General features: G+C 36.3%; 1 protein-coding gene across 3 annotated transcripts in view; it reads right to left on the reverse strand.

Annotated features, from left to right (window-relative positions):
- Positions 1-22,894, reverse strand: part of LOC143255983 (MOB kinase activator 2-like) — a 131,297-nt gene that overhangs the window by 10,290 nt on the left and 98,113 nt on the right. The window contains exon 1 of one of the 3 annotated variants that reach the window (XM_076512492.1): positions 12,706-13,004. The exons of the other annotated variants lie outside the window; for them this stretch is intronic. Within the exon in view, the coding sequence (XP_076368607.1) occupies positions 12,706-12,779 (74 nt within the window). The 5' untranslated portion in view covers positions 12,780-13,004. Of the gene's footprint in view, positions 1-12,705; positions 13,005-22,894 lie in introns of those variants that run through there. 3 annotated transcript variants of the gene reach the window in all.

The raw sequence follows: 22,894 nt of genomic DNA on the forward strand, positions 1-22,894 counted from the left end.
TAAATGAAAGTATCTCTACTAATGAAAGATCTAACATTTATTGTACTAATATAATATTTTGAAGTGTGTGTGATCAATTATCTTCTACAATATTACAGCTACAAGAAAAAAGTAACAACTCTGATTTGCAGTGTGACATTTTCCTTATATTAATGTAACCTACTGTTGATCGTATTCAATGTATCACCACACCAAAAGCTGAAATGGTAAATTTTAGGGAAAAAAGCCCTCAAATAAAAAATACAAGCTGCAAGTACTTTGCCTTAAAATATATTATTTACTTCAAAAGATTAAAACATTTATGATCAAAACAAAAATAAAAGCTTAATCTATCTTGCATTTGTGATACCTAAGACCCCTAAAGTAATGTATCTGTACAAATATCCTACAACAGAGCATACTGTGAACTAATTGTAGAAAATACTCACCTTTGTTGATTGCCTCAAAAAATAATTTTCATTAGATTACAAAAAGTAAAACTTTCTTCTTTTTACATAAACTGTAGTGTTTTGTTGATACAATAAATCATTATTTGTGAATATAAATAACTTGGTACTAGATTACCAATACTTTTATTTGTGAATGTAAATAACTTGGTACTAGATTACCAATACTTTTATTTGTGAATGTAAATTACTTGGTACTAGATTACCAATACTTGTGGCTAAAGTGAGATCCTTTCCAGTATCAGCTGGTCAACAGCATTCTGTACGTTATAAATTGATTTAACTTGTATTTTATTAAATAATGCCCCTTGGCAGTTAAACTTCGGAAAAGTAAAAGTTGTAACCTTATACTTAAAAAACAAATGAAATAAAGAAAGAAAGACTAAATAACCTTTAATTAAAAAGTTATTCTGAATTACCCTCTTCTTCATTTTCATATTGTTGATGCATCAAATAAGAGATTTAATATATAAGCAGAATTAAAATAGCAAGACATCTTGTATGTTTGTCTCACATTTCAAATTACTGAACAGGTTAGGATCATCAGAATATTCTGTAGCTGCTCCACTTTTTTTCTACCTTCTTTCTTACTTTGTGATACATTTTATATAACTTCAATTAACAAAATAAATGACTGTATAAGTATAAATAATAAACATTATGCTCCCCAAATGTGTTTTCAGAATTAGTTAAAGTTCTTTAATCACCGATATAATGTGCAAATAAGAATATAAAGTATAAATAAAACATATTCCACCTATTGTTCTTTGTGTGTTTTTTGTTAAGTGCAAAGTTACACAATGTGCTATCTGTACTTGGCACACCATGGATTTCAAAAGATAGTTTTTAGTATTGTAAGCCTTGAAACTTATTTTAAGCTACTTGGAGAGGGAGGTTACACTTGTTGATAAAGGTGTTTATGTATACAATGGTACCTCGGTTCTCGAACGACTCCCTTCTGAAACAATTCGGTTTTCGACCATATTGTTTGGAAAAAAATGTCTCGGTTGTTGAACATAAACTCAGTTCCTGAACCAAGCTGTTGTGGCCCAAACCCCTCAAATAACCTGACTGATGACCTAAACGACCCTTCAACCATTTTTGGCTCATGCCAAGCTTGCCCAAAACATTTTACCCGCACCTGTCGCTCAGTCCATACCTCCACTAAAATTTGCTGTGAACATTCTTGTTTTTTTTTCTAAATATTCTGATTAAATAAGCCACCATGCGGTCAAAGAAGGATAATGAATGCAGCAAATCAAAAAGAAAAGTTGTTAGAGCCACAATAGAGGTGAAAAAAGATCTCATAGAGAAGTATGAGAGTAGTGTTTGTGTGTCTGACCTTGCTACACAGTTTGGTATGGAGAAGTCTACAGTCTGCACCACACTGAAAAATAAAGAGGTCATCAAAGGAGCTCATGCTGCAAAAGGAGTGACAGTGCTTACAAAACAAAGATCACAAACAATGGAAGAGGTAGAAAAACTGTTGTTGATTTGGGTAAACTATAGCATTTCCGAGACCATCATTTGTGAGAAAGCAAAGCAGTTGCATGCTGACCTCCTGAAAAACACCCCTGAAATGAGTGCTGATACAAATGATGCCTTTAACACTAGTAGGGGGTGGTTTGAAAAAATTAGGAAGAGAAGTGGCATACATAGTGTGGTGAGACATGAAAAGGGTGCTAGTTCTAACAAAGATGCTGCTGATAAATTTGTTAAGGAATTTAAGGACTATGTAGAAGCTGAGGGTTTTATTCCCCAACAAGTGTTCAACTGTGATGAGACAGGCCTCTTTTGGAAGAGAATGCCAATGACGACCTACATCACCAAAGAGAAGTCACTGCTACAACACAAGCCAATGAAGGAGAGGCTAACTCTATTGTTATGGAGTAATGCAAGTGGGACTTAAAACTTAAGCCTTTGCTTGTGTACCATTCTGATAACCCGAGGGCTTTTAAGAAAAATAATGTCTTGAAAAGTAAACTAAATGTCACGTGGAGAGCTAATAGTAAAGCATGGGTAACCAGGCAATTTTTTATGGAGTGGGTCCATGAAGTGTTTGCCCCAAGTGTAAAGAATTACCTCACAGAAAAACAGTTGCCACTCAAGGCCCTTCTTATGATGGATAATGCACCTGCTCACCCACCAGGCTTGTAGGATGGGTTGGTGGAGGAGTACAGTTTCATTACAGTAAAGCTCTTGCCCCCTAACACGACTCCTCTCATTCAGCCCATGGACCAGCAAGTCATATCAAACTTTAAGAAACTCTTCACCAAAGCACTGTTTCAAAGGTGCTTTGAAGTGACCTCTGACACAGAGTTAACCCTCAGAGAGTTCTGGACAAATCACTTTAATATCCTCCATTGCTTGAGGATCATAGACAAAGCCTGGAGGGAAGTGTCTTTGAGGACCATGAACTCAGCCTGGAAGAAATTGTGGCCAGACTCTGTAGCAGATAGAGACTTTGAAGGCTTTGAGGCTGAGCCTGTTGTCGAGGATATTGTCACACTAGGCAAGTGTATGGGCTTGAATGTGAGTGGTAATGATGTGGAGGAGTTGGTAGAAGACCACAACACTGAGCTCACCATGGAAGATCTCCAAGACCTTCAGAAGGAGCAGCAACAGAAGGCAACTAAAAAAGTGTCTTCAGATGAGGAGGAGAGAAGGGAGGATGTTCCTAGTTCACTAATCAAGAAAATGTGTGGAAAATGGGGAGAGTTACAAAGTTTTGTGGAAAAATATCACCCTGACAAAGCTGTAGCAAACAGCAGCATAAACCTTTTCAATGACTATGCCACGTCTTACTTCAGAAACATTTTAAAATGCAGGCAGAAACAAACCTCATTAGACAAGTTTTTAGTGAGAAATAGGTCCAGTGAGTCTCGAGCAGGTTGTAGCAGTGTAAAGAGACAGAAAAGAGGAAAAAACTACAGGAGAGTTACCTGATGTTTTTATGGAAGGTGATTCCCCTTCCAAACAATAATAACCCTCCTACTCTCCACGTTCCTCACCACCTTTCACTTATGCCATCAGCTCTCCTCAGCACAGGTAAGGTGCAGTTAAATTTTCATTTATTGCATTTATAGTTTTTGTGGTTGGCTTTATGCATGTAAGTATTATTATACAGGTATAAATAAGCAATATTTTTACTTAAAATGTTTCATAATGTGTAATTTTTGGAGGTCTGTAATGAATTAATTTAATTTACAGTATTTCTTATGGGAAAAATTGATTCGGTTTTGAACAGCCTTCTGGAACAGAGGTACCACTGTATTAATTTATCCAATTTCTCATTCCGAATGGTATTTACTAAAAACCCATTCAACCATATGGATTGTTTGAATTCTAAATAACACCATAAAAAGTATAAATACTATTATTTTAGTTAACTATAGAGTTTGGCTGTTTTGAAATTGCAGAGTTGAAGTACTAGCGTGGAGTAGAACCACTGGAGTCACTACTGAGCCTCGTAAACATGGAGTATAGCCAATGGTAAACCAAACTCTGAGTCCCATAGTTCATGTTTCGTTTCCTGTTGTCACTAAAACGAATTCTGCACTTTGAAGCTGTAGTTGCGTTATAACGGTGATGGTTAAATCTCAGTATTTGCACACAAAAAAAGTGTAGTCTAAGAATTAGCTGTGGTTGCTATTGATGATCTATTTTCCCTCCAGTATATCAAATCAAAAATAGGTACCATACGTGTAGATTTGAAAAAGTATTCTAAAAAATAAATTATTTATTCTCAAAGGATTATTTTTTAGGCTTTAGATATACAGATAGGGATATGTGCCTAAATATGCATTTAATTTAAAGCAAAAGTGAAATAACCGAAACAAAAGAGTTTTAGATAATTTAGTGCACAATGACTATAGTAAGTTTCATACAAGTTTAGTGGGTATTGTGCATTTAACTAGAGCAAAATAAGAAGAAAACCACTTTCTACTTCTATTTCCATATTCTTCTAATTCAATCAAGTTCCCGACACTGACATTTAACATCTTACTTATGATCAAAACGTGCGAGTTTCTGTGTGCAGCGTCTGGTGGGTAAAAGATGAGATTACTCACATTCTATGTAAAAGATACAGGAAAGTTCAACATTATTTAATGGGTTTTTAAATACTTTATTGTTTGACTAGTATGTGACGATGGATGCCCTGCAGGTAGCGAAGACATTAATTGGTTATCTTTACCATCAAATCTAATACTTTGTCGATTAAAACCGCACAATCCGTCAAAATTGCTAAATACTTTAACTTGATATTAAAACGGTACAAATATATAGTAAACCCTTGAAATGGGAAAATATTATTCCATATTCTGTTCACAAGCAGCAATAGTGGCAGTGGTAATAATATTTTTTCATGCAAATCTACACAACTGGCTATATGCTCTTTGTCCACTGCGGGAACTGAACACTGGATTTTAGTATTTTAAGTCCATCAACTTCCAGTTGTCTCACTCTTGTTTTTACATTACAACTTACAATTGTTGTTTTTGTTGCATAATAAGGTCGAAAGACTGACATTGTTAATAACCTATAGCAGCGTATTCCAAACTTTCTCGGTTCACAGCGTACTTAGTGCGTCAGCACTTTTTTCACGGTGGCCCTAGGCAAAAAGTAAAACCTAACAGTTCCGTTTATTGAGCAGTTAGGTCAAAACAACTTAATATTTAATAAGTATTTATGTCCTAACAACTCAGTAGCTGTTTGAAAGAATAATACACGTAAATTAAAAGTAAAAACAATATTTTTATTTCATTTTTAAATAACCACAATTACTACTGGGATGTGCGCACCTGTTGGGCACTGCACAGCTTCTCAAACCTTGGAATCAGATTGGACACCGTCATCCTCATTCCTTGCTCTACAATGACTTTCGCGCGGTACTTGCTTTTTATCACAGCAACCGCCGAAAAACCGGCTTCACAGAAATATGACGTTGCAAATGGAATTAGGATTCGCTGAACTTTAGCAATTAACATCGGATATTCATCTTTTACTGATATCCAAAACTCAGCTTGTTCCATGCTGCCAAATTTTGTTTTTAAAGTATTGTCACAAGACGGCTCAATAAAATTTTCTTCTTCTGCAGAGGTAAATTCAAATGGGGCCTAAGCCTTGAATGGGTCTTAGATCCATGGAAACTTCTCCATATCTTCTGGAAATTAATTTTTAAACCAGTCACTGAGCTGTGTTAGGTGCTCCTCAAAAACAGATTTTAGTTGATGGGTCAAATCAATTTCATTGGATGTAACAAACTGCTGCAACAGGGAGAAACAGTCTTTGCCACTATCTTAATTCATTTTTCTTCACCATAGTAGTAACATTTTCTGAAAGCTGAAACCTTCTCTGCGAGTTTCAGAATGTGCACCTTGCTTCCCTGCAGAGAGAGATTCAATGCATTCAGTTTTTCGAAGAGACTGTACAGGTATGCTAATTTTGACAAAAAAATCAGTATCCAAGAAATTTTTAGCACAATCGTGTTCTTCTTCGAGATAAGCGTAGAGAGTTCCTGTTAATTTGAACATACGGACAGTACATTCCCACGGGAGAGCCACTGCGTGTTACAGTGGTAAAACAAACATGTGTACCCAGATTCCATATCCTCACACAGTTTTGAAAAACCTTATCTTCTGTGGCCGAGTTTTTATAAAGTTCACAATTTTCAACACATTTTCTAGGCCTGGGTTCAGTGGAGGACTCAGGTGCTTTGACGCAAGGGACAGTGGGTCCACAGTACATCAAGAGCTTTGCTTCACACGAGTGTCTGCAATCCTCCATAACAGCTGGACATAGAGCGACCACCATAAGTGCAGACGCCGACACACATAGTCCCGTATAAACTGCTTTCACACATAAAAGTATCAATGATCTCAAACAAGTCTTCAGACTTTATACCTACTGTAATACTTTTACAAAAGAGGTCTTTCACAATTTTGTCACATTCCAAGAACCACGTCTAGCAAATCAAACGAGCATCCGTCGCATCATCTAGCTGTAACCCGAAATACTTACCTTTCATTCCTTCAATTAGCTGATCGTTAAAGTCTCCGGCCATGTTGGATTATACGACTGATAGCATTGTTGAATAAAGACACCTTTGAAAGCAGTATTCCTGTAGATTTACCAACCATAATGTTCACCATATTCATTGAAGCCGGTAAAATAAGTTCTTCTGCGATGGTGTAAGCTTTTACATTTCGCGACACTATATGCCACCTTGTAGGATGCTTGCAAAGCACTGCTTGATATTGACGCTTGTTTCAAAAATATTTTTGTTCTTTCAAAATTGTCAAGTTTCTGGTAAAATAATCACGGGATTTACTAGCCATGTTAGTATGAATGGTCTATAAGTGACGTTTTAGTTTACTTGGAAGGATGCACTCTGGAGTCAAAACTTTTCGATATAATACATATTGCAGAAACTCTTCACGGTTGACATCTTCCGAAGTAAAACAAAAATCTAGAAAACTATCGTCATAATTCCGTTTCTTCAAAACTTTGCCACTGACTTTCAGTTCACCATCCTTTTCTCACTCCCACACTTCTTGTTAATTTCAAAAATATTTCCATTTTTAAAAACAAGGACTAAAAATCAACAAAATAATTCATTGAACCTCGCTAGACCTCACAGACACTTGATCACAACATTCTTCAGTTATTTCGATTACTGACGGATCCGGAGAGTTGACAGGTATTTATATACAAAATCTAAGAAATGAGAAAGTTCGAGAAGTTAATGACGTAGCCGAAAGTACAAGTAAACAAAAACATATCTCAAACATTCGAGAACGTCATCGAAGGGAATGTACCGCGATCGAATACTAAAACTATGAACTATTTCGAGCTAATAGTTCGCGCGGTGTCCGACAGATGTCAATATCGTTGCGTTTCTCTCGAAATTTTGAAATATTCCGCGGCGCCCCTGTGAGTTCGCCGCGGCGCACAGTTTTAGGACCAATACCCTATATAATATTTGGAAGTTATTTCTTACTAATAGCCCTACTTCAGAGATGTGTAATAGTATCTCTCCCTCCTAAATCTATGAACAAATTTGCACAATATTTCGAATGTATATTTTGAATTTATGGAACATAAATTTTTGACTTTCTATTCGTCTAATTTTGGTGATTTAAAAGGCAGAGAACAATATGAGCTTTTACTTAACTAAACCGTATGTCTATAGATAGAAGGTGTTAACTATACCATACGTCTATATGGATAGAAGGTTTTAACTATACCTTACGTCTGTATGGATAGATAGGTTTTAACTATACCTTACGTCTGTATGGATAGATAGGTTTTAACTATACCTTACGTCTGTATAGATAGAAGGTTTTAACTATACCTTACGTCTGTATAGATAGAAGGTTTTAACTATACCTTACGTCTGTATGGATAGATAGGTTTTAACTATACCTTACGTCTGTATGGATAGATAGGTTTTAACCATACCTTATGTCTGTACAGATAGAAGGTTTTAACCATACCATACGTCTGTATAGATAGAAGGTTTTAACGATACCTTACGTCTGTATAGATAGAAGGTTTTAACTATACCTTACGTCTGTATAGATAGAAGATTTTAAGACCAACACAGAATATGAGTTTACATTTATATGGCATGCTTAATATTACTCTATTTTATATTTAAAATGCTGACATTTAAAAGCTTTAATCGATACTACTTTAAAACAATTAAAACAGATTTGTTTTATTATTGGCTCAGTAACCCACGCGCGAAACATTCACAGCTTTGTTTCAATCATTTAAATGTGAAAACTTTGTCTAGTAAAGAAATCCAACCTACGTGTAAATAGTTATACTGACGTAAGCTATGAATTATTATTTTGCATACCTCTATAAATATACCATAGAAATAAATTAATTGATTTATTATTCAGTAAATTATTTTTTTTGTAAATATTCACGATTAGTTTATTACAACAAGGAAAAATTAATCATTATTTCCTTATCAAAATTATATGCGGATAAATGTTTTATAAACTTGTTTTCTAAAAAAAATATTGTAACCTAGTAACAATATGTGTATGGATGATGACTTCTAGTATTACACAAACAATATTTGTTTGTGTATATTTGGTAATCTTCTTTAAATGTTGCTTGATTGGTATTTTGACTTCTGTGTATCTTTATATTTAAATGTTATTCTTAATAACTCCTTATTGACTGAAACACGCGAAAAAATTGATTACCCTTGATATACTCCTGCTTGCTCAACTGTATGTCCCTGTAAATTATTAATTGTGGGAGTGTAGGCAATGAGCACTATTATGGAGTTCAGTTGTTGTTGTTTTTTTGCACAAAGCTACTCGAGGGCTATCTGCGCTAGCCGTCCCTAATTTAGCAGTGTAAGACTAAAGGGAAGACAGCCAGTCATCACCACCTATCGCTAACTCTTGGGCTACTCTTTTACCAAGGAATAGTGGGATTGACCATCACATTATAACGCCCCCAAGGCTGAAAAGGCGAGCATGTTTGGTGTGACGTGGATGCGAACCCGCGACCCTCAGATTACGAGTCGCGCGCCTTAACCCACATGGCCATGTGGGCCTATGGAGTTCAAAGTCTTCTCTTTGGACTATCTTCCTAGTTTTGTCTTTTATTAGTCGGGTGAGTTGAAGAAGCGCCCATTGATCTGAGCATTTTTGAAATGTGATGCGAGTAAATCATACGGGTTATTAGAGATATAACCGAGTGTTCCGATCAGCCAAAATTTAGTGGTGCTGCATTAATGTCTCCTTCACAACCACGCGAATGCAATGAAAAATCATATTTGTAATGATTGTGATTTTTGTGCACCACCAATGGCAAGCGTAGTGCGCGTGTAAACCTGATTAGATGCGATTACTCATCACAATCTCTTCCAATCTATTCTCAAATTTAAGTATATGCCCAAAGTAGCGAATCATCCGTTTTATACCTATATGACTGGAAGGATTTTAAAAAGAAACTTGTTTGTAAAGGCAAAAAGTGCTACCGTTTCAAGCAAGTTGCGTACTGATCGGTACCGCAACGGCCAGGATATCGGTGTAACACACGGACAGCTTTCTGTCTTTATATAACTTATGTAAGTTAAGACTCGTGCTTCACGTATGAAACTTTTCCTTTTTTTGGTTGCGTGGTATTTTGTATGTAAATGCACATATCTCAGATGTAGAGAAAGTGTTATATGTTTAAAGTAATTAATACAGTTAAACAACCTGCCTAGAATACTCACGTATGAAGTTAGGTACGTAGAGTTGTGAAGGAATTTGATGGTCATCCCGGGCGTCTCAATGATCACGAGGTTAAAAACTTATTCTATAATACCTATTATCCACCAAACACTTCTAGTACAAAACACACTTTGAGCCGAATGGTTTGATTAAAAATGAGAAATTAATCGACTTAACTAGCAAGAGACACCAAATCCAATACCGCTTTTAAAATCTGGGTATCGATGAAAGTGTTAAAAATAAACATGTGCTCTAAGTGTCTATTAAAAAAAATGAAGAATTCACACACAAAACAACATAAAGATTACTATCTGAGAAGGGGCTTGGTGAGAGAGATGATAGATGAGAAGGGGCTTGGAGAGAGATGATGGATGAGAAGAGACTTGGAAAGAGAGATGATGGATGAGAAGGGGCTTGGAGAGAGATATGATGGATGAGATGGGGCTTGGAAAGAGAGATGATAGATGAGAATGGGCTTGGAAAGAGATGATGGATGAGAAGGGGCTTGGAAAGAGAGATGATGGATGAGAAGGGGCTTGGAGAGAGAGATGATGGATGAGAAGGGGCTTGGAGAGAGATATGATAGATGAGAAGGGGCTTGGTGAGAGAAATGATAGATCTATTCCCTACATATTTCCCCCTTTGCTTTGCTTGGTACTATCTACACCCACTCCACCCATACTTCCCTGGTCTAATTTCATCTTCGCATACTTTAAAGGAGTACGTAGACGTTACTTTTGAATGATATTGGATTTAAAAAAACACGTTTTATTACGTAGTGGCCCGGCATGGCCAGCCGGGTTAAGGCGTCCGACTCGTAATCTGAGGGTTGCGGGTTCGAATTCCCGTCGCACCAAACATGCTCACCCTTTCAGCTGTGGGGGCGTTATAAAATCACGGTCAGTTCCACTATTCGTTGGTAAAAGAGTAGCCGAAGAGTTGGCGGTGGGTGGTAATGACTAATTGCCTTCCCTCTAGTCTTACACTGCTGAATTAGGGGCGGCTAGCGCAGATAGCCCTCGAGTAGCTTTGTGCGAAATACAAAAACAAAACAAATTACGCAGTGACTTTTAAAATTAAAATACGATATACACCGGACCGTTTTCGTGTTGTGTTGATTTCTTGAACCTACGTGGTTTTCTAACAATTTAAAACTACAAGTATTCTAATATATGATATCTAGGTAAGCAAGGGTTTGTTTGTTTTTGAATTTCGCGCGAAGCTACTCGAGGGCTATCTGAGCTAGCCGTCCCAAATTTAGTAGTGTAAGACAAGAGGGAAGGCAGCTATTCATCACCACCCACCACCAACTCTTGGGCTACTCTTTTACCAACGAATAGTGGGATTGACCATCACATTATAACGCCCCCACGGCTGAAAGGGCGAACCGGGATTCGGACCCGTGACCCTAGGATTACGAGTCGAACGCCTTAACACACTTGGCCATGCTGAGCCCCAGGTAAGCAAGGGCTAAGTATCTTCCTGTTCATTGGTACACAATTACAACATTAACAAAACAAAGTCGCCCTTCGATATGACGAAACCTTTACTTGTTCTACCAAAATTTTAAAGAATCTAAAAATATACACCTGCTTTACTTACACATTCTAAATGATGCCATAAAAATATAAAACGTTATTTAATATATTCAGATATGGCAGTACTTTCGTGTTTTTTTTTTTTTTTTGTTTTCATAACAACAACAACAAAAGAGCCCACACATACATGTATACTTTTATGAACTTACTGTCCAGGTTGTTTTGAGAAACAAGTTCTTCAACTAGTTAACCAATTAGCACATAGGTGTGCGCACGTAAACCAACATGTTAAAACCTTCTAGAAAAAGCTACGTCACAAGAGAACCTTGAATACTCAAATACATATACGCGAATGTGACGTGCTCACACCATCGACGTACGTTGAAAATTCGGCTCAACAAACGAGTTTATTTAATTTTCTATATTATTTCTATCCGTTAGATTTTACAAGAAAAACTGATACAGAACCACGACAAATTTATCATTCACTGTCATATACAATTCGCTAAAGAATATAATTTTAGTATATTTTTTTATATGAACAAAATTTTCCTTTGTGTTATGTACATTATCACAGGTTTACAGTTTCCTTAAGTTTACAATAAAACAAAACATGTAAAGTAAAAACAGTTTGTTCAGTTGTACCGCAAGTTTAGAATCAATGAGAATACTGTTACTAACCCTGTTTTAACGCAAACATAAAACAATGGGCTACCTCTGTTCTTCCCTCAGTAAGGAATGGAATCACGAATTTTACCATTGACCGTCTGAAGGAGTAACGACAGCGTTTATTTGTTTTGAATTTCGTCCAAAGTTACTCAAGGGTTATCCGCGCTAGCCGTCCCCTACTTAGCAGTGCAAGACTACTTGAGGTTACTCTTTGGTTGTTGTTGTTCTGAATGAAGCACAAAGCCACACATTGAAATACATGTGCTTTGCCTACCACGGGTATCGAAACCCGATTTTAGTGTTGCAAGTCCGCAGATATACCGCTGTGTCACTAGGGGGGGCTACTCGAAAAGTGGGATTGACCTTGATAATATAACGCCTCCATGGCTGAAAGTATGACGGGGATTCAAACCTGCAACCTATAGATTACGAGTCGAGCGCCCCAACCACCTGACCATGCCTGGCCCTAACGACAGCATGGTGGAAATTTAATATACTGAAGGAAGCCTAATAGTAAGTACCATCACTACTTAAAAAATAAAGAAAACCTTTAAATTCAGTTTCTGTCGTTGTAAATTGTTTTAAGAAACACCAGAATCTGCCAAGAATAATATCCAGATCAGAGTACTAATGAGGAAATGATTAGGATTACTGTTGGTTTCGACTTTTTTTCACTACAGTAGGACGTCTAACGCTGAAGACCTTTTCCAATTAAAACTAAATGTGGAGCTTAATAATTCCATGACCAAGCTACAATATATGACCTAATCCATTTCTGTCTTGCTTAAATTTTGGAAGTTAACTTACTGTTTCAACACTACGAAAGAGTGAACATGGTCCATCAACTTCGGGATGAATCCTAGAAGAAAGAATCTACACATCTTGCACAACCTGAACACAACTGCGAGATTTGTTCTATAATCCTGCTATAGCGGATTTCGATGAACACACTGAAATAAACAAACGAACATTTTTACTCGTCATCCAGTCTAGGTAATGCATGACAGTGTGGAATTCCTAAGATATGACGAGTTATATTTCTATAGTAATAACCCAGCCTTTCCTCCACCTTGCGCAAAAACCATTTCGTCATTGTGACAAGTTCTTACCCACCCAACTCAGTGTTATTCACATCGCTTGTTGCATCAGGCGCTGTAACCATCACGAAATTAAAATATTCCAGCTGGACTGACTCCAATAAAATAACCGACTATGAATCTCTCTCAAAACAAGCAAAAACGTGTACAGCTTTGGAATAAAGTTTAAAAATATTGATTATGTTGCTACACTATTACAATCAGGATTCTTATACAATTTAAATATATATTAATTTAAGAGTTTATGGTCGGACGTGTCGGATGAAGGATCGAAAGGCCCAAGAATCGAGCTTAGGATAGGTTACTGAACACGCTCCGCATTTTTAAATGTGGACACGTTACAAAAGTAACGGTCAATCCTACTAAAACGTTACTCACGAGTAGCCTGTAGATGACGTACGTTGTTTGTTGACTGACTCCTTCTGATCAGTGTTTGTGTGTTTTCCTATAGCAAAGCCACATCGGGCTATCTGCTGAGCCCACCGAGGGGAATCGAACCCCTAATTGTAGCGTTGTAAATCCGTAGACTTACCGCTGTATCAGCGGGGGGGGGGGCCTTTTCTGGTCAGCAGTTTTAAATTAAACTAATGAATAACAAGCGAAAATTGTATCACAATGACGTCGACAATATGTTGGGTTTGAGTTATTGCAGTGTTTACATATTTACATTGCTGTTCAAGGAAATAACTTTAAAACAGCTTAGGTTCAAAAGTGTATTTTATATTTTGCCGATGGCTCAGCAGTAAGTCTGAGGGCTTATCACTCTCAAAATCTGGTTTCGATACTTGTAGCGGGAAAAGTACAGATAGTTTATCACGCAGTGATGTGTTTAAGGGCAAAATTAACTTATTTTTATTTACATTTAACTCGAAACAGTGCAATGCCAAATATTTTCACGCAATAATTAAAAATATTAGAAGTGACATCGTATAGCAAGAAATGTGCATTTACAAAAGATTTATTTGTTCATACAAGTTACACAATAAAGTATTGTTTTTTCCCACTGCAAGGAACAGTCCTCAAATTTTAGAGTTATAAACCATCAAGACACCAAGAAACGTTTGAAAAACATTTAATTTCTTAAGTTGATGACAGAATTAACAAAATTCTTTGAGTTGAGACAACTTCCAGTTACCGAAGTGATCTTGTGTCCTGTTAGCACATCGAAATTTGGCTTTTGGTCGTTTATAAAAGAGCACGAATAATAATAAAAAACGTTCCACCAACTAACATTATAGATATAAATAAAAAAAAACAACAAGCGGGAGTTCTCAATATCTGCGTCTGTAATTAGGTCTTAAATCGAACAAAAGATGGAGTTTTGAGGTAAAAATTTGTACCTGAAAGAAACAAAAACAACAACGATTCAACGTCATTTTACAAGCCTCTGCCTCATGGCTAAAAGTTAAATACTGTACAAGAAAAGTGTAGACAAAGGTCTCTGCAGTAAAGTGAAGCGACGAGCCTGCGACTTAAAAATGCTATGAATCGGGTTTCGATGCCCGTAGTGGACGCAACACAGCCCGATGTGTAGCTTTGCGTTTAACAACAACCAACAAGGTCCGTATTTATGACTTCTCTGTAATCTGCCATGTACTCAGTGTGAACGAAAACTACAATTTATTTTTAAAGTATCCCCTATTCAGCCACACAGCCAATCCAACACCTTTTAGTACTAAGCCTATGATAGTCAACAAAGGGGTCATTCTTGAAATTGATAATTTAGAGTTATTTCGATGGATCTTGATAAATAAATCTCGGCACAACTTAAAAACAATGACAACAACGTAAATATTAATGAAAATATGACACGATGAAAGCGGTATGATCCATTACAAGATGATGTCCCTAGAGATTCTTAAATTTAAAATGTCATTTCTACAATGAAGAGTAAATATGAGAAAGATAGTGAAATGCTCAGTATGTATTATACCGCTTTCATCATGTCAAACTAATGATTTCTTATATACAATTCTAATCCCAAAGTTATTGTGTCCATTGATTTATATTTTGCTGTCAATGTAGTAATCAACCGACAAATCCACATCTCGGTGTGTAAAAGCGATTGTGATATCCTCAAATAAGTTACTCCCTCATCCGACCTGGCTGAACCCACGGTTCACCTTAATCACGATACTCCAATCATCTTGTTTACAATGACATCTAGAACATTTCTAGTACATTTCACTGCTTCATCGTTTTACTTTGCATTTACAAGATAGCTTCTCCATATTAACTCTCATGTTTTTGGGTCAAGATGATGGCGCTGGTCCAAGAACTTAGCCCTAAAAAACATTCCCATACCTATTCTTTTCAATATAATGGCCCTGGTCCAACAAATTAGCTCTTGAAAATAGTTTCATACCTCTTCTTTTCAATATGATGGCCCTGGTCCAACAACTTAGCCCTCAAAAATAGTTCCACATCTCTTCTTTTCAATATGATGGTACTGGTCCAACAACTTAGCCCTCAAAAATAGTTCCACATCTCTTCTTTTCAATATGATGGTACTGGTCCAACAACTTAGCCCTCAAAAATAGTCCCATACCTCTTCTTTTCAATATGATGGCCCTGGTCCAACAACTTAGCCCTCAAAAATAGTCCCATACCTCTTCTTTTCAATATGATGGCCCTGGTCCAACAACTTAGCCCTCAAAAATAGTCCCATACCTCTTCTTTTCAATATGATGGCCCTGGTCCAACAACTTAGTCCTCAAAAAATAGTCCCATATCTCTATTTTTTTTTTTTTTTATCTAAACAACCCAATCCTTTCCGAATTTTTTTTTTAAATCCACATTAAGATTCCGACCTGGCTCGTGTAGCAAGTTTTAATAATATAAATAATTTTAGCTATAAAGTTCACATTTGATAAAATTACGTTTTTCTATTAAAAAGATTAAATAATATCAGTTAAAATGATAATTTATGCTAATTAAATAAATTCTGTGTCTGTTAAACAAACAAAAAAAAACGCCATTTCTTTCACCTGCACTCACCAAACCACAGCATTAACTACACTTGAATTCTAGCTTGTGAAATGCCAAAGGTTTCACATTATTAGAAAACTGATTATAACCAGATTCCTCCAGTAAAGTCCAGCTAAAACAGGATAACAACTGAAGGAGTAACCACATCATAGCAGAGTCATTCGAACTTTCACGGTGACGTCTATAATGCTTAATTCAATATACAACTAGCAAGTGGTTCTGACGTGACCTGAAACCAACCAAAAACATTCTTCACTGAACTGTATATATCGTTTAACCTGTACGATGAATTTAGAAACGAAAAGTCCTAAAGTTGTGCCGGTTTGTTTGTTGCTATCAATAAATTACACAGGTTAAAATTACAGTTGAAGCCATCAGTCTCAGTTCACAAAGAGATAAGTCTGTAAATCTATATATATTTGATCGATAACACTTTCTAAACAAACAAAAAATACACACACACACACAGCACTACATCCATATATAGAAAAATGGTGATACGACAACGAATGTAAGTTCCTTTTGTTACTTTCACACTCCCTCTAACAAAGAAAAGCGCCAATATAGGTCATTAAACATGTGCTCACGTAAACGAAGAAAACAGTTAATCATATTTCGTACACCCTTGGGATGTCGCATTTATTTCTTATTTCCAGAAGCAAACATTTCCTGTTCAGCATGGATTTAAAAAAACGCACCGACGTTAATAGCTTTGAATATCTAGGGAAACACATTCGTCCTCAATGTCGACACAGTAACAATATACAACGTTTATACATATATAATACACAGCGTTTATCACAAAGGATAAAAAACACCTTCATTTTTGCTTTCATTTATTTAGTAGTGCTAAACTGGTTTTTAATAGTAGGGTCAACAAAGTCATTTGAAACGCGAGATAATACTGTTTGTTTCTTTTGAATTTCACGCAAAGCTACTCGAGGGCTATCTGCACTAGCCGTCCTTAATTCAGCAGTGTAAGACTAGAGGGAAGGCAGCTATTCATCACCACCCACGCATGTACGTAACCAGATCACGTGCTCTCTACAATAACTTTCCTGTTGTACGAGAAGGCTAGAAAACGAGCCGTTAATAACCTAGTGGAGAGATCCGTAACTGCAGGCTATTATGACACAAGTTGGCAAAATATTTTTGTACGTTTAAAAACATGCATGTTGTTAAAACCTTCTATTATAGTTTAAGATGGCATACTTAAGACGATCAATTATTTGCCTTCATATGCAAAAACTGCTTGTATCTCTGGTAATTTATCACCAATTTATATAATATGTTTTTGATAATTTTTTTAAAACAAAACAGAAAACATTCGCAGGTTTTCTTTTCCTTATGGTTTGGTTTTCGAATTTCGTGCAAAACCACACGAGGGCTATCTGTGTCAGTAGTCCCTATTTAGCAATGTAAGACTAGAGGGAAGGCAGATAGTCATCACTACTCACCACCAACTCTTGGGATACTCTTTCACCAACGAATGGTGGTTTTGACCGTAACATTATAGCATCCACACGGCTGAGAAAAACGAGAATATTTGCTGGGATTGGAATTCGAATGCCTGACCCCTAAATAACGAGCGTCCTAACGACCTGGCCATGTCGGGTCTTTCTTTAGGAAACATGCTAAACAGACTGAAGAGTGCTTTTAAGTTTTTGAACCCAAACAACCAGGTTGTAGAATTCATAGTGCCATAGTTACATCTTGGAGCCGCAAATTTATAGATGATTTAAGAGCAATGTGTTTACAGAATTTTATCTTTTCGAATCCCCATCGCACCAAACATGCTCGTCCTTTCAGCCGTGGGGGCGTTATTATGTGACGGTCAATCCCACTATTTCGTCGGTAAAATAGCAGCTCAATAGTTGGAAGTGGGTGGTGATGACTAGCTGCCTTCCCTCTAGTCTTACACTGCTGAATTAGGGACTGCTAGCGCAGATAGCCCTCGTGTAGCTTTGCGCGAAATTCAAAACAAACCAATTCTGATTTTGAAGTAGTTACTCGAACGAGCCATTGGTTTAAAAACTTTCTTAAGCTTCGGATGCTTCTCGAAGCCTTTAGGGTAAATTTTGGCAAGTCGAAAGATACACGTATTCTAATAATCTTTCTTTAATTTATTAATCTAATTTCATATGATATATTAAAAAGAAACTTACTTGTTTTGTCTAATTTGTGGGTTTCTAGTGTTTATAAATAATTCTGTAACTTCCTGCATTTTGTTTTGATAATGCGCAATTAGTTTGCAAACTGTTATAGTTTATGTATAGAATGCGACATTTCTGCTACTTTTAAGAGGATATTAGCGATTAAAAACACCAGACATAGATGTGTATATGATAACCAATTTGACATTTAAATTGTCTCTTGATAATGACATACGAAGAGGATCCCAAAGGGACAACTATACCTTGGTCAAGGCTTACGTTTCGTAGAAATAATATCTTATTATTATTTGTACAGTAACGTATTATGTCGGCGAAAATGTTTTTTATTTTTGAATTTCGCGTAATACTGCACGAGGGCTAACCAATGTAAGGATAGAGGAAAGGCAGCTTGTCATCACCACCCACCGCCAACTCTTGGACCACTCTTTTACCAACGAATAGTGGGATCGATCGTAACATTATAACGCACCTACGGCTGAAAGGGCGAGCGTGGTTGGTGTGACGGGGATTTGAACTCGCGACCCTCAGATTACGAGTCGAGTGCCTTAACCATCTGGCTATGCAGGTCTAAAATTTTAGGTCCGTTACTCTTATATTCACCTTAACGGAAACCTGTAACGGACCCGTGATGTAAAGTTACAGAAATCAGTGATAACGACCCATATATTCTGCTCTTACTATTACAGTAGTGCGATACATTATACAGATTACCAAATCAAGAAATATTTATAACTTTTTCTAACTTAAAGAAACAAACACAAAAAATAAAACAAATGGTAAGAGAAGTTCAAAACGTGTTGATTGTTGAATTAGGAAAAAAAATCCGATTTAATTTTTATTATTTTACCATTAACTTACGTATTTATTAGTTCAAAAGAGAAGACCCAGTAACGAGTATGAGGGCTTGCAAATAGTTTGACAAGTGTTTAACCCTAACAGATGAATATAACTTAATTTCGCAAGTTTCTTATCAAGCTATTCAAACTGTTAGTTGATCTTAGTGATTATTGATTTAACTGCATTTATAAGTTTCCAACTTCTAAAAAGCAACAACACACCAACCCATACAAGCTGTTTTTTTTATTATTCCTTTGCTTGGTATTCCTTTCTCTATCGATTAAAACTGAGTAAAAAAAGTATTTCTACATTTTTAATGAGTATTGTTTCGTCGATAGTTGGTAACACTTAATTTGTATTTCACTGTGCAATTCTGTTAAAAAAAATGCAAAACGTAAAATGAGGAAACAGTTTAGAGATTACGAGAGTTGTGCTAAGTTGTTCGGTATGAAATAGTGCTAACATTTATCTTCCTTATGGTGCTATAACGTAAGAGTATTATGCAGTAACACTGTAGCATATTCGAGTGTTACGTCACCAGTAGCAAAATGTACTGTCAACAGATAGTTTTTTTTTGTTTTTTTTTTACCGTAAACGTGACATATTTTACAAAATAAAACTGATTTTTTATCAAAACTTCTGGCAGAAGCAAAGAGATTTATCATTCAAAAGCTATTTTTTAAAAATGAAAAAAACAAAACAACAACCAAACCCTCACAAAAACCTAGCAGTTGTGAAACGTATTTTCTTTCCAATATAGTTAAAGCAATACAAAATATTAACTTTTATTAATATGTTGCTCACAAAACGAACTTGGTCGGAAATATCTCAAAGCATGTTGCACGTGCTAAACAAAGTACATATGAAAATTGTTCAATTCTATTCGCTCCCCCTGGTGGCACAGCGGCATGTCTGCGGACTCATACTGCTGAAAACCAGGTATCGATATCCGTGGTGGGCATAGAACAGATAGCCCGTTGTGTGGCTTTGTGCTTAATAATAAACAATTAATTCTATGCTGTTACTTTTCAACAATAACAAATATAAACGTACTTTACATAATTATTTCTAGAAATAAAGGCTATAAATGTGTGGTTTCATCTAAAGTTACGAGATATTTGATTCTAACACAGCACACACGCATTAGACAAAATTATTAGAAAGAAGAAAGAATTATAAAATTACACAACTAGTCAGCGCCACCTTAAAAAAAAACTCATCTTACTACTTGTATGTCACTATCTGTACATGTGACCAAAACTTTTGCGCCATCTACTGAATGGCACCACACACACACACACACACACACACAAAGTAATACTTTGGGAATTCAATATTTCAGACAATTAGAAAAGTAACTGTGGTATGTGCAACAACAATTTCTTTACAACAGAACACACTTAAATAAAAGCACTCGTCACAAATACACGACTTTCACTAGGACTGAACATGAAAGTCTGACTGTCTTAACTGATGATAGTTTTTAAACATAATCTTGACATACGTAAAAGAATGAACGACAATAATATTTATCCTTCTTCTCGAAGTAAAAGTTTTAAACTTTGTAATGACAAAATTGTCAAATCGCTCATGATCTCACATTATTAAAAAACAACTTAGATCCACATTAAACAACCATTAATTCAATGTTTCGGTATGAACCCTACTTTAGGAACTAATACAAAAGCTTTGGAAAAAGACACGCAGTCTTCCTTTTCAATACAAAAAAAGATAGATAATTAGTTATTATATCAGAAATATTATTATGTGATAACTTTATTTGTATTTATTTGTGTTTGAAAGGTCTTTAAAACTAAAACAAAAAATCTCTAAATTTAAGCAAACTCAACATAACTTGTTCTACTGAATAAAATATTTAGAAACTCGATGTTTAAAAGTTCATTTTGACTTTAATAAGATTTTCTAAAATGATTTATAACATTTATTTCCATCACTTTTCATAAGTATGTTTTCCGTCATAATTTTTCTTTACCTTTCCTAATGGGGATTATTTTTGTAGGACCCGGTATGGCCAGGTGGTTCAGGCACTCGACTCGTAATCCGAGGGTCGCGGGTTCGAATCCCCGTCACACCAAACATTCTCGCCCTTTATGATGTTGGTAATAGTGGCTCAAGAGTTGGCGGTGGGTGGTGATGACTAGCCGCCTTCCTTTCTAGTTTTACAATTAGGAACGGCTAGCGCAAATAGCCCTCGAGTAGCTTTGCGCGAAATTCAAAATAAACCAAAAACTATTTTTGTGAAATAAAAATTTTTGCATTCGTTAACTGCAAAAATTGAAACCGTAAATGCTACGGCGTGAATAGTTTAGGATAAACTTATCAACGGAATGGCACACACTCTATAAGTGAGATGTAGTTCACTTCCACTTGGTACATTAGTAACGAGTATTTCTACTGAAATCACAATATCAAGACCGAATACAGCTGTTGTCATCACACAAAAGAACAACTTGTTGAAGTGGTCTTAATTTATACTTTGTGAAAAAATGTAAATTCGCAGAGCTGCGTTCCACCATTAAATATATATGTGTTACTTTTATGTAATTATAATCACTCGTTAAATAAACTGAGATGGTTTAGTATAACAAGTCACTGATTCTAGTATTCTCATGCACTGTACATAATTATATTCAGTATTTACTAAAGTCCTTCAATTTTGTGGCTTTGTTGTTAATTACTTCAGGTTAAGGGTGTAGTTGTTGTTGGTTTGTACTTAAGCACAAAACTATACGAGCTTCTCAGGGGCACAGCGGTATGTCTGTGGACTCGCAATGCGAGAAATCGAATTTCGTTACCCGTGGTGGGCAAAGCATAGATAGCCCATTCTGTAGCTATCTGCGTTAGTCGTCCCTAATTTAGCGGTGCAAGACTACAGGGAAGGCAGCTGGTCATTACCGCCCACAGCCAACTCTTGGGCTACTCTTTTACCAACGAATAGTGGGATTGAGAGTAACATTATAACGCCCCGACGGCTGAAAGGGTGAGCATGTTTGGTACGACGGGGATTCGAACCCGCGACCCTAGGATTATGAGTCAAACGCCTTAACCCACCTGGCCATGCCGGGCCTCTGTAGCTTTGTGCTTAAGTATATATATATATACATAAACTATACGACAGGCTATCTGTGCTCTGCCCACCACGGGTATCGAAACCCGGTTTCTAGCGTTAAAAGTTCACACACATAACACTGAGGGAGGAGGATTAAGGGCTTAAACCGAACAATTTATCTGAGGTAAAACTTAAAATCACGAACGTTTATAAAGTTTAACATTATATACGGACTATGTCTTGTCAGAGATAATCGTGTAATTTCACGATTATAAAAAAAAAGAGCCAAAAACATTTTCAGACGTTGCATTCTCACGCCGAGTTCCGTTTCCGGTTGTCAGCTTATAACTTTTACCACTATTCTCTAGCTGACTTCGTGATCAATTAAAATGTCTGCTAACTGTGGTACAGAAAATCGTGACTTCGGTCCGACTTACTGATAGTAACTCCAGGGCCCTTATTTACCAATCATTTCCCTTTATAAAGACATTACAAGTATAACAGGCTGTAAACACAGAAATATACTAACGTGCGCAAATAAAAAATAGCATACCAAGATTAAAATATTTGTTTTGAATTATATCGTTTTGATTGTGTTAAATGTCGGATAGACCCTAACCCTCGAAGCATCGACTTTATTATACCTGAAGATAACCCGTGAGTGAAACATTAAGAGAGTTGAGTTTCCCAACTTTTCTACTGCTTCACTCCTGTGAAAATATTTCATTTTGTGACGAGCTCCCGAAACAAACACAAAGTAACAAATTACCGTACATACATACTCTAGAGTATTTATTATAGTAATATTTTATGACGTCGCGACCACCCTA

This window comes from Tachypleus tridentatus, chromosome 7, assembly GCF_004210375.1.
Source record: "Tachypleus tridentatus isolate NWPU-2018 chromosome 7, ASM421037v1, whole genome shotgun sequence".
In the NCBI taxonomy this organism is placed as follows: Eukaryota; Metazoa; Arthropoda; class Merostomata; order Xiphosura; family Limulidae; genus Tachypleus; species Tachypleus tridentatus.